Genomic DNA, 12,415 nt, shown 5'->3' on the forward strand with positions numbered 1-12,415 from the left:
AACGCTGCCAGAAGCCTGAGTTTATTCCAGAGAAGGTCGTGGGGGAGGGACGGTCGAGGAGGGAGAAGGGCACCAAGGGGACAGGCTGACTCCTCAGGACCGGGGAGGAGCAACCGGGAGGGGCTGCAAATCCCAGGTGGGGCTGGATCAGTAGGAGCAGATGGAGGGGAGACACCGAGAACAGCGGGCCTGACGCCAGTGTCCGCCTGGAAAGGGAGAGGGAAAGTCAGGCCCCACGCGGGATTTTCTTCCCCTCCCTTCCCGTTGCACCGAGCAAGAGGGCGGCCGACATCCTTTCCTCCCTTCCGTCCGGCCGACCCCTCCTCCGTCAGAGAGCGGAGGTGCCCCGGATGCGTCTTTCGTCAGCCGGACCCGAAGTCCCTCCGCCCTCCCTACCTCCCCCAAGGCCCCCGTTACCATCCCCTACTCCATACTGACATCCAGGGTCTTTCTGCATTCCTAATAATAGCAATAAATAATTGTGGTATCTCTTGAGTGCTTACTTCCTGCCACTGGCCTGGAACTCCGTCCCCCCTCCCTATATAACAGACCACCACTCTCCCTTCCTTCAGAGGCTTATTAAAATCCCATCTCCCCAAGAGGCCTTCCCGGCCCAAACCCTCATTTCCCCTCCTTTTCTCCCTTCGGCGTCACTATCGCGCTAGGCTCTCTACCCTTTATTCGCCCCTCCCTCAGCCCCACAGCACTTACGTACGTACCCGTATTTTGTTCTCACGCCTGCCTCCCCCTCTGGTCTGTGAACTCCTTGGGGGCAGAGAGCGTATCTAGCAACTCTGTAATACTGTACTCTCCCGAGCATTTAGTAGAGTGCTCTGCACCCTGTAAGTGCTCAGCGAATACAGTTCACAGATTGATTAATTATGGTATTCGTTGAGCCCTTACCGCGTGCCAGGCACTATTCTGAACGCCGGGTTGGATACCGGCAAATCGGGTTGGCCACGGTCCTTGTCCCACGTGGGGCTCACAGTCTCAATCCCCATTTTACCGATGAGGTGACTGAGGCACAACGGAGCGAAGTGACTCGTCCGAGGTCACGCGGGGGACAGGGTGGCGGAGCCGGGATTAGAACCCGTGACCTGTGCCGTGTCCACTGCGCCCCGCTGCGTCCACTGTGCCGGGTGATCGAGGTGTTTTAAGCACTGGGGTAGATCCAAGATAATACCTATGTCCCACATGGGGCTCACAGGCTACGGGGGAAGGAGAGCAGGTATCGAATCCCCATTTTACAGATGAAGAAACCGAGGCCCAGAGAAACTAAGAGACTTGCCCAAGGTCCCACAGCAGGCAAGCGGCAGAGCGGCTTTTAAGGCCCAGGGCCCGTGACTCCCAGGGGCAACCCAGAACCAACAGGCGGCCCCGGGGGAGCTTCTGTGTCCACGCCCTCCCCCCCCCCCCCCCCCGGTCCCTCCCGACCGCCCGAGCCCTTCCTCACCTCTTGTGCACAGCGTCACACAGCGACCCCCGCACGTTTGAGGTTGGCCGAATGCCCAGTAAGAGTAATTCCAGGAGGTCCCGTCAAGCCAACGAAACCTCTGGCAGCTTCCCTACCCGGGAGAGAGGGGAAGGGGTAGGTAAGAGCGGGCGAAATCTCGCCTTCTTTGGGGACGGGATCTGATCACAACAATAACGATAACGATTACGGCGGTATTCGTTAAGCGCTTACTATGTGCCAGGTGCCGTACGAAGCGCCGGGGTGGATATGAACGAATAGGATTGGATACAGTGTCTGTCCCGCGTGGGGCTCGCAGGCTTAATCCCGTTTTACAGATGAGCTAACGGAGACCCAGAGAAACGAAGCGACTCCCCCCGAGGCCACGTAGCAGAAGAGGGGTGGTCCGGGATTAGAACCCATGACCCGCTGACTCCCGGGCCGGTGCTCTGTAGGTACGACTGACTGACCGAGAAAAACGTGAGTGGCCGACTGGGGCATTTAGGAGAGGCAGAGTTGCGGAAAGCCCCAGTGGATTCACCTGGGCACTTCCACGACAACTGAACACCGGAGTCCTCGCAACCCACCGAGGACGCTTAAATCTTATATACTCGGTTCCTTTCTCCTATCTGTAACACGCTTAACCGTCTGTCTAGCTGGCTAGACGTAAGCTCCTCGAGGGCAGGGATTCCATCTCCTAATTCTCCTGTCTTCTCCCAAGCGCTCAGTTCGGCGCTCTGCACACGGTGAGCGCTCGATAAATGGTAAGGATTGATTGACGGGCATTGTCCTGGCCAGATCTCTGGGCTCCTCTTTTCCAGAAGCAGCCTGGCGTAGTGGATAGAGACGGGCCCGGGAGTCAGACGGTCCCGGGTTTTATTTCCGGCTCCGCCGCCCGTCTGCTCCGTGACCTTGGACCGGTCACTTCTCCGTGCCGTGTTATCAGGGGAGCCAAATCCGCGCCAACACCCAAGTCCCCTTTCCCTCTGCTCCTCCCCCTCTCCCTTCCCATCCCCTCAGCACCGTACTCGTCCGCTCAACTGTATATATTTTCATTACCCTATTTATTTTGTTAATGAGATGTCCATCGCCTTGATTCTATTTATTTGCTATTGTTTTAATGGGCTGTTCGTCCCCTCGATCCTATTTATTGCTATCGTTCTTGTCTGTCCGTCTCCCCCGATTAGACCGGAAGCCCATCAGAGGGCGGGGACCGTCTCTATCTGTTACCGATTTGTCCATTCCAAGCGCTTAGTACAGTGCTCTGCACATAGTAAGCGCTCAATGAATACTACTGAATGAATGAATGTATGAATGAATGAAAAGTCTTATCTCCCCTTCACTTCCCGCTAAACTGTTAGCCCCCCGTGGGCAGGGATGGCACCTCTACCAACTCTTTCGTATTGAACTCCCCCAAGCCCTTTGTACAGAAGCAGTGTGGCCTAGTGGATAGAGCAGGGGCCTGGTAGTCAGAAGGACCTGGGCTCTAATCCCGGCTCTGCCACTGGTCTGCTGCGTGACGTTGGGCAAGTCACTTAACTTCTCCGTGCCTCAGTTGCCTCAACCGTAAAATGGGGATAAGAGCGTGACCCCCGTGCGGGACAGGGACCGTGCCCCGCCTGATTAACTTGCATCGACCCCTGCACTTAGAACGGTGTTCGGCACATAGTGAGGGCTTAACAAGTACCATTGGTATTATTATTATTAGTGGGTACTTAATAAACACCCACTTGATTGATTGATTTTCAAGGAATCCTGGGCGGCAGCGTCTCCGGAAGCTCCATCCGCTCCAACCCAGGGGGCAGTGGGCTGGGCGGAGGCGGGAGTGGAGCTGGCAGAGGTCCGCCCCGCGAGCTAGAGGGCGGACGGTCGGGCCGCGACGGGCCCGGTCGCCGGTCTCTTACCTGGCCGACCTTTTGGCCTCCGATCCAGACCTGGCCCTGGTTGAGGCATCCGAGCGAGCTCTGAATCTGAAGGTTGGACCTGTAGTTGTGGATGGACGCCAGAGACCCCTGGTAGCAGCGCTTGCAGACGTTCTGCCGGGACGAGGAGGAAGATGAAGGGGCGGGAGGGGAGCTCACCCCCCTGCGGCTGAAGTCCCGACGCCGTCAGGGACCGGGGACCGCCCTTTTCGACCGTAAGCTCGTTGCGGGCAGGGGATGTGTCTGTTACACCGTCGTACCGTACTCTGCCGACCGTTGGGTACAGTGCTCTGCACACAGTAAGCGCTCGCCGGATATGACTGACCGACTGATAGACCGACCAGATCGACGGCGGCTCTCGGGCAGTGGCCGGGACCCCGACTCGGTCGCCTCACCCACTCCGCTCCCCATCTCTCCTTCCTTTCCTCCCTCCCTCGCTGTACTCCTCTCCCCTTCCCTCCTTCTGTCCCTCCATCCCTCCCGGCTTCCTTCCCTCCCCTCCAACCGTCCGTCCCTCCGCCCTCCTCCGTCCTTCCTTCCCTCAGATGTGGCCTCCGAGATCCAACTACGGGGAAGGCGGCCCGTGGGAGAGCAGCTTCTCCCGGAGCGGTGGTCGGCCGGCCTCCGCTCCCACTCACCTGAGCCCGGTTAAAGGGTAGCGATCTCCTGACCAGCACGAAGCGGCAGGTCTTGCACCCCGGGCTCCCCGTCACGCGGATGACTTCCTCTTCCTTGGGGCACTGGATGTCGTCGGCGGCCGCGGGCTCGGGGGCCGTCTCCCCGTCCCCCTCTTCCCCGCAGGAGCCGTCGTCCCCGGAGGCGCCGGCATCCTCTCCGGCGGGAACTTCAAGGTCCGGGGCCCTGTGGCCTGGAGTGAAGGGGGAAGGCTGGCCAGAGGGGTCCCTCTCCTCGGCCCCTCTCCACCTCCCTCCCTCCCTCTGACGGAAAGGGGAAGGGGCCGAAGACCAGGTGAGACGGTGAGGACCGGGCAGACGTGACACTCGGGGCAGCTGAGCTGCCGTATCTGCTCTCGAGACCGAGAAGTCTCCCCGAAGCACAACCGCGGGGAGCACACGGGCGGGGCGGGAGGAAAGAGAAACAGCGTGACCCGGTGGAAAGAGTACGGGCCCGGGACTCGGAAGACCCGGATTCTAATCCCGACTCTACCGCTTGTTTGCCTTGTGACTCCGGCCAAGTCACTTCGCTCGTCTGTGCCTCAGTTTCCTCGACCGTAAAATGGAGATTAAAAACCTCTTACTTAGACAGTGAGCCCCAGGAGGGGCAGGGACTGTGTCTGACCTAACTAAATTGTATCTACCCCAGCGCTCAGAACAGTGTTTGACATACAGTAAAACATATATATATAGATACATATATTATTGGAGAAGCAGCACGGCTTAGTAGAAAGAGCCCGGGCTTGGGAATCAGAGGATAGGGCTTCTAATCCCGGCTCCACCGCTTGTCCGCTGTGTGACCTTGGACGAGCCACCTAACTTCTCTATGCCTCAGTTACCGCCTCTGTAAAAATGGGGATTAAGACTGCGGGTCCCATGGGGGACAATCTGATGACCTTGTATCTACCCCAGTGCTTAGTGAGCATTTAACAAATACCATCGGTATGATCATACAGCAAGCGCTTAACAAATGTCGCAGAAAAGAAAGCGGGGGAAAGAGAGAGAGAGATAGAAAGAAAGAGAGAGCGTTGGCTAGAGAGAACTCACTCGGTCTGAGAGCGGAGGCCGTCCCCAGCAGGAGAAGCAACAGAACCGGAAGGAGCTTCATCTCTGTTCGGTCCTGCGGGAGAAGGCAGGTCTGTCTCCTGAGAGGTCTCTCTCCTGTGGACGCCGGGCGGGGGACTTACCAACCTCAACCCTTATTTGACCGCTTCAACATTTATAGACCATTTCTCCCCACGGGAGCGGAAAGCCCAAATCCCCAGCCCCGGGTTTCTCCCCTGTGCGGCTCGTGGGGATGGCGGGGCTAGGGAAACCGAGGCCGATGGGGTCCGAGGGAAGGAGAGGGCGGGCGGCCGCCCCCGCGGCCCCACCACCCCAGAGAGGTTACTCACCTTCCAGGGAAGCCAAGGAGGTGGGATCGCCGGCGGAAGGCTCTGAAGGCCCGGCTCTAGCCCAGGCCCTTATAGGAGAGCCTTTGGGGAAGTGCCCAAGGGGAAGGAGGGATTGCCTCAGCCGTGGCGAGATAGCTGGGCTGATAACTAGCCGGACTCTCAACTGTCCATCCTCATCAACTGCCCCCTCCGCCCCCTTCTTCCTCCTCCCCTCAGCACCAGGCCAAGGAGGCTAGGGTGCTGCGCTGGCTCCCAGCCTCTGAACTGGAGCGCGGGGGAGGCGGTTCATCACCCGCCCCCGTTGCTGTCTCAAAAATGCCCACTGAACGGGCAGAAGCGACTGGGGTGGACAGAGCCGGGCAGGGATCCTGGACGGTGATCGCAGGGTGGAGAATGGGGGAAGACAAAACGAGGGGCTGTGCGCCTCACGGGGGACAGGGCCAGTGCCCAACCTAATTCACTCGTATCTACCCCAACTCTTAGAACAGGGTTTGACGCATAGTAAGCACTTAAAATATCATAAAAAAAGGACACGGGGTAGACTCTATTGGACAATGACCATTTCCCACTGCAGCTCTCTCTCCCCACCTCCCCTGGCCCCCTAGAAGAGCCCTGCCTAGATCCTAGAAGCAGCGGGGCCTAGTGGAGGGAGCACGGGCCTGGGAGTCAGAAGGACGTAGGTTCTAATCCCAGCTCTGCCACGTGTCTGTTGAGTGACCTTGGGGAAGTCACTTAACTTCTCTTTGCCTCAGTTCCCTCATCTGTAAAATGGGGATTAAGACTGTGAGCCCCATGTGGGATATGGACTGTATCCAGGCCGTGAGCCCGTCGTTGGGTAGGGATTGTCTCTATCTGTGGCCAAATTGTACTTTCCAAACGCTTAGTACAGTGCTCTGCACACAGTAAGCTCTCAGTAGGTATGATTGAATGAATGAACTGATTAACTTGTATCTAACTCAGTGCATAGTACAGTGCCTGGCACATAGTTAGCACTTAACAAATAGCACAGTTATTATTATAATTATTATAATTATTATTATTACTGTTATCCTGCAGTCCCCCAGCTGTCTGATCCAAGGAGAGCAGAATGAAGAGGGAACAATTGAGCTGGGTGTTGGAAAGTCCTGTCGGACTAAAAAACACTTTTGAAGAAGCAGAAGGCACTCGGGCCTGGGAGTCAGAAGACCTGGGTTCTAATCCCAGCCGCACGACTTGCCTGCTGCGTGACCTTGGGTGAGTCACTTAACTTCTCTGTTTATTCATCTGTAAAAGGAGATGGGATACTTTTTCTCATTTCCCCCTTAGAATGTGAGACTCATGTGGGGAAGGGACTGTGTCCAATCTGCATGTGTTGTCTCTACTCCAGTGGTTCATACGGTGCCTGATGCATATCAGATGCTTAAATATCGCCATTAATTAATTAGGGAGAAGCTCATGGCCCGTTCGCAGATGCAGCGAGGCAGTCGTCGGGGCAGATGCACTGAGGCAGCTGTGGGGAACGGGGGCCAGGGATGCAGCGGGGGAGAAAGCCCGTCTCAGCTATTACCCCCACAGAATAGCCCTCTTGAGCCCGCGACTCTATCAGCCATTTCCCTTTCCAACTGTTTCACTGTCAGTAGACGGGGGAGAAATCAGGGTGGTAGTAATATTAATACTATTAGTATTAGTAGTAGATTAGAAGTAGTAGTAAAACTATTTATTAAGTACACATTATGTGCAGAGTACTGTTCTAAGCTCCGGGAGAAAATACATCAGAGGGATTAGATATGGTCCCTGCCCCTCGAGGGGAGGCTCACATCGTAAGAGGGCAAGAGGAGAGAAGGGCCTGGAGACAGACAGATCAGCAAAGATGAAATGATAAAATACAAAACCAAGATGAATATGTGAAATAAAAAGAAAATCAGCGGGGTGCTGAGCTAGGAGAGGAGAATTTCAGGCTCCTTGGATCTCAGAGTTCAGGGCAACACTCAAAGTCAACTGTTCCACCAGACTTCCCGGAGCTTTGTGGAGGGCTTGTGCTGCAGGTGACTTTCTCTTCCTCTGCCAGGGTTGTGGAAGGCAGGGATGGATGAAGTCTCCTTGGTGGGGAGGAGAAGTTTCCTCGTTGAAGGACTTTGACTTCCACGGGAGGGTGGCTTTTTAGCTTGAAAGCACTAGCCTCTGACCTATCTCTCTTCCTCTTCCCTATCCTGAAAGGCAGGACAACCTTCCCCTCCAAGAAAGCTCCGGATCCTGTTAGAATATCAGAGAATAGGAAGAGAAGGGTGGGAGGCTTTATCCAAGGGGGCTGGAGGGGCTATTGATGGGAGTATATCTGTAATTTAGCTTATTTAGTGATATATTTATTTATATTAAAGTATGTCTTCTCCCAAGCCCCTCTGAGGATCGCACCTGGAGTTTCCAGTACTCTAACAGTCTTGGCAACGGGCTGGAGAGTCAAGCTGAGGCCTATCCATTCCGTTCCTAGCTCGGGCCGGGGCTAGCGCGTGGAAGGCCATCTGCTACAAGCCAAAACTCATCTGCGCTGGGCAACAGTGGCGTGGGAGAAAATAGAGGGTGGAGAGTCAAGTTTACGGCGCAGAAGAAGGCAATGGTAAACCACTTCTGTATTTTTACCAAGAACTCTGAATGCACCACCAGAAAGATTGCAGATGGCGTTCTGAGAGAAATGCGTCCGTGGAGTCGCTGTGGGTCGGAGACAACTCGACAGCACGAGATGAGACGAGAAAGTCTGTCTCCCCCGCTAGACTGTAAGCTCATCGTGGGCAGGGATTGCGTCTGCTTATTGTTGTATTGTCCTTTCCCAAGCGCTTAGGACAGTGCTCTGCATACAGTAAGCGCTCAATAAATATGATCGAATGAATGAATGAAGGGAAGTCTGGCCCAAGATCTCAGAGAGATGGCATGGCAGAGGGTGGTACGGCTGGGGGAGCCAGGCCGGAGAAATGGAGGGAACTGTGGGACACCTTAGGTAGTTCCCCTTCTTTCCCGGGTCTTTCTCCAGGGGAAAATGGCCAACCACCTCTTCATCCATTCATTCAATAGTATTTATTGAGCGCTTACTATGTGCAGAGCACTGTACTAAGTGCTTGGAATGTACAATTCGGCGACAGATAGGGACAATCCCTGCCTAATAACGGGTTCACTTCTTGGGGCAAGTCTTCTGGTCTCCCTAGATCTGGTGCCTTTTCCTCTTCTGAGCTCAGCCCGCTCTTGGCCTCAGGGAATCAGAGTTTAGGGATGTGGTGGTGGTGGGGGGGGGGGGGGTGAAAACACAGGACAAAAGAAATCCCATCGCTGCATCAGACCGACGGTCCGGCCAACACGGTATTCGGTCTCCAAGAGAAAGCATGGGATGCTTTGGAGGGATCAGATGATGGTTGCCCTCCTGAAGTTTAGGGATAAGCAGCTTCCTATTACGTTCCTAACTTTCCTCTAGCAATCCACTGCAGACCACTCAACCGTAAAATTCTCCCAACCTTCTTGAAGCTTCTATTTTCCACTCGCACATTTTCCCGGGCTAATAAATTCCACCCCCTTGTTATCACTAAGATGCCACCCACTGGGTGAGGGATATCCAGGAGGACAACTGTCACCCAGTTCTGTTTGAGATAGAATTCCAGGCTGGATGGATCATTGGTCTGACCCAGTAATGCAATTTCTCCTTTTCTTAAATGTTTCACCCAGCTTCTGAGGTCTTTTTGAAACTGGTGCTTGTTAAGCACTTACTTTGAGCCAGACGTTGTGTTAGACTCCGAGGTAGATTCAGGATAATCGGGTCGGATACTATCCCTGTCCCACGTGGGGCTCACAGTCTAAGTAGGAGGCAGGAGAAGCATTGAATCCCCATTTTGCAGATGAGGGAACTGAGGCAGAGAGAAACGAAGTGACTCGCCCAAGGTCACACGGCAGGTAAGGACTAGGAGCCAGGTCCTCCGACTTCCAGGCCCACGCTCTTTGCACTAGGCCATGCCGCTTTCCAACTCCAACAGGTGACGCCTGGCCCACCCTGGCCTTCATCTTTCCAGGCAGAAGAGCTCTAATTCTTGCACCTTTCCTCAAAGGAAGCTTCTCTAGCACCTGCTCATCTTGCTTGTCTTTCCCTGACCCTCCTTCAGCTCCACTGTCTTCAGGCAGTGGTTCAGGTGGGTCCAGGTGAGCCCCAGTTGTGTGGAGTAGCAAGACTCCACGGGAGTTCCGACGTCCCTCGCCCTTTGCCTAGCCTAGCACTCGCCTGGCCTTTTTATCTGTTAACGCACACCGAAACCAACCGCTGACAATGCCTGGGGAGATTTATTGAGCGCTTACTACGTGCGGAGTACTGTACTTCGCGCTTCCCACTTGGCGCTAGCCTGCTGTGTGACCATGGGTGAGGCTCTCGACTTCTCTGTGCCTCAGTTTCCTCATCTATAAAATGGGTACTCAATCCCTGTTCTCCCTCCTTCTTGCTCAGTGAGTCCTATGTGGGACAGGGACCGTGTCTGACCTGATTGATCTCGAACCCACCCCGGTGCTTAGTGCTGGGCACGGAGAAGGCACTTAATGACTATCACCGTTATTCTGATAATTACAGCTTGGAAGCCACCACCAAGCAGTTGCAATTTGGATTATTTTTTTCTTCTCCCTCAGAGCATTCCCTTACCACAGGTGAAGCTCACCTGCCCTGTTCATCCCTTGCAGCTCTTCCTCATATCAGTCCCACCTATCTGGCGTCTCAACACGCCAAAGAGCTTAATTTGCTGGGCCGAAGAGTTTAGTTCGTCGGGCAGCAGCACCGCATAGTAGATAGAGCACGGGCCTGGGAGTCAGAAGGTCATGAGTTCTAATCCCAGCTCCACCACTTGTCTGCCGTGGGGCAAGTCACTTCACTTCTCTGTTCGTCTCAGTTACCTCATCTGTAAAATGGGGATTAAGACTGTGAGGCCCAGGCGGGACAGGGATTTACTTGCACCCACCCCATGGCTTAGTACGGTGCCCGGCACGTAGTAAGCGCTTAACAAAACCCACGATTATTATTAACCGCAATTATTATCGGCTCATCCAGTCTTCCCTCCGGCCACTCCCAGTAGGGGTACTCAGGGCGCTACGGGGACGATGTCGGGGAGAGGCGCCCCGCTCCAACGGCCAAGGGGGGGGAGATCCAACAGAACGGGGAAGTGACGGCCTGGGCAGTTGGGTCAAAACCCGGGGCCGATTTCACAGACTAACGGTCTAGGCTGCTATCTCCCCTGCTCCCCGGTCCCCCGGCGAGGATGGGGGGCCCTTTCACCCTGGGTGGCTTATCGCCCATCGCCGTGCCATGTTGATCAATTCTAGCGGCTAACGTCCGTCCCCAGGGTCTAGGCCCTGAGAGTGGCCCCCGCAGGGAGAGAGACCCCTGCTTGCTCTTTTATGGGAGCGGAGTGGGTTGCTGGGGTTCCGTGCGAGATCGTATTGTTGCACTGTATTCTCCCAAGCACGAGGTACAGTGGTCCATACACGGTAAGTACAGATAACTGACCGACTGATCGAAGGGGAGGAATTCCCTCGTCCCCGTCTTCAGGCCTGCTCTGAATCCCCTCCCAAGGCAGGACTCCAGAGCCCTGCCCATCTCCCCCAGCCTTCTGGCCAAGCTCCACCCCAGCTCCGCAGCCCTAGCCTGGCCCGGGAATCATTCCTACCCAGAAATGGTCTTTTCTGCAGGGCCTGGAGGTTAAGTCGCTTCCTCAACTGTAAAATGGGAATTCAATACTTGTTATCCCTCCTACTTAGACTGTGAGCCCCTTGTGGGACGGGGACCGTGTCTGACCCGATTAGTACAACAGTGCTTCTACTGTAGTAAGTGCTTAACAAATACAGTGGTGTTGATGATGAGGATGATAATAATAATAATAACGGGATTCTACATCCATCCATCCCCACTCACGGTTACAACCCCTGACTCTCCTAGCCCCCTCTCTACTCTATCCCCTCCTCCTGTAGCTACCTGGCTTGGAGCGGGGTGTTGTTGAGACATCCCAGGGTAGGGGAGGTTCTGAATCAGTGAAAGAGGGTGGGCCGAGCCCTGGGGGAGGGGGCTTCACAGAGGGTTGGGGGGCTGGAGTGGAGGGGCCGGCTCCAAAGACTGAGGACGTCCCCCGATGGGGAAGTGTTCTGAGGATGTCCCCGGCTGCAGAAGTGTTCAGCGGTTCACCGCTGGGGATTTCGTAGAGCAACAGTTGAGGACGCTATGTCCCCCCGCAACGGCTCCACTCCTCACCCAGGTCAGCTGAACACCTCTCAACAGGGACCACCGACCTGGCCCAGTAGCCCATGTCCTACTGCAGGGGGATGATAATGATAATAATGATAACAGTGGTACTTATTAAGCACTTATTATGTGCCCAACACAGTACTAAGTGAGCTGGGGAAGGTAGAAGATGAACGGGTTGAACGCTGTCCTTCTCTCGCCTGGAGATCCCAGTCTAAGTAGGAGGGAGAACAATGTCGAATCTCCATTTTACAAAAGAAAATCCCGAGTCTCAGGGAAGGGAAATGACTGGACTAAGGTACCATCACAAATACGGAGCTGAGATTAGAACCCAGGTCTTCTGACTCCCAGGCCTGTACTCGTTCCACTGGGATCGGGTTGAGGCTGGCCTAGGTCAATAATAATAATAATAATGATAATGATGATGGTATTTGTTAAGTGTTTGCGAAGTGCCAAGTCCTGTTCTAAGCGCTGGGGTACATACAAAGTAATCAGGTTGTCCCACGTGGGGCTCACAGTCTTAATCCCCATTTTACAGATGAGGTCACTGAGGCACAGAGAAGTGAAGTGGCTCGCCTAAGGTCACACGGCAGACAAGTGGCGGAGCCGGGGTAAGAACCCACCTCCTCTGACTTCCAAGTTGGTGCTCTTGCCGCTAAACTACGCTGCTTCTCGATGTCAGTGGGGAGGGGCCGGGCTCTCCTTGCTCAGTCCCGGCTCACCTCCTTTCCTCTTCCCTTCCCTCT

General features: G+C 55.0%; 1 protein-coding gene across 2 annotated transcripts; it reads right to left on the reverse strand.

The window, feature by feature from the left end:
- LOC100086669 (bone marrow proteoglycan-like) lies at positions 1-5,529 on the reverse strand. 2 transcript variants are annotated; one of them, XM_029060990.2, is made up of 6 exons: positions 5,441-5,529; positions 5,094-5,166; positions 4,011-4,240; positions 3,355-3,486; positions 1,454-1,565; positions 1-206 (listed from the first exon to the last, which is right to left on the reverse strand). In XM_029060990.2, exons 2-6 carry the CDS (start codon positions 5,152-5,154, stop codon positions 148-150), a joined length of 594 nt encoding a protein of 197 aa, XP_028916823.1. In that variant the 5' UTR covers positions 5,155-5,166; positions 5,441-5,529; the 3' UTR covers positions 1-147. The 2 variants fall into 2 exon arrangements, with proteins under 2 accessions (XP_028916823.1, XP_028916822.1); XM_029060989.1 differs by having other exon boundaries at positions 5,094-5,207; positions 5,441-5,472.
- Between the last annotated feature and the right edge of the window lie 6,886 nt (positions 5,530-12,415).

Source organism: Ornithorhynchus anatinus, chromosome 3, assembly GCF_004115215.2.
Source record: "Ornithorhynchus anatinus isolate Pmale09 chromosome 3, mOrnAna1.pri.v4, whole genome shotgun sequence".
In the NCBI taxonomy this organism is placed as follows: domain Eukaryota; kingdom Metazoa; phylum Chordata; class Mammalia; order Monotremata; family Ornithorhynchidae; genus Ornithorhynchus; species Ornithorhynchus anatinus.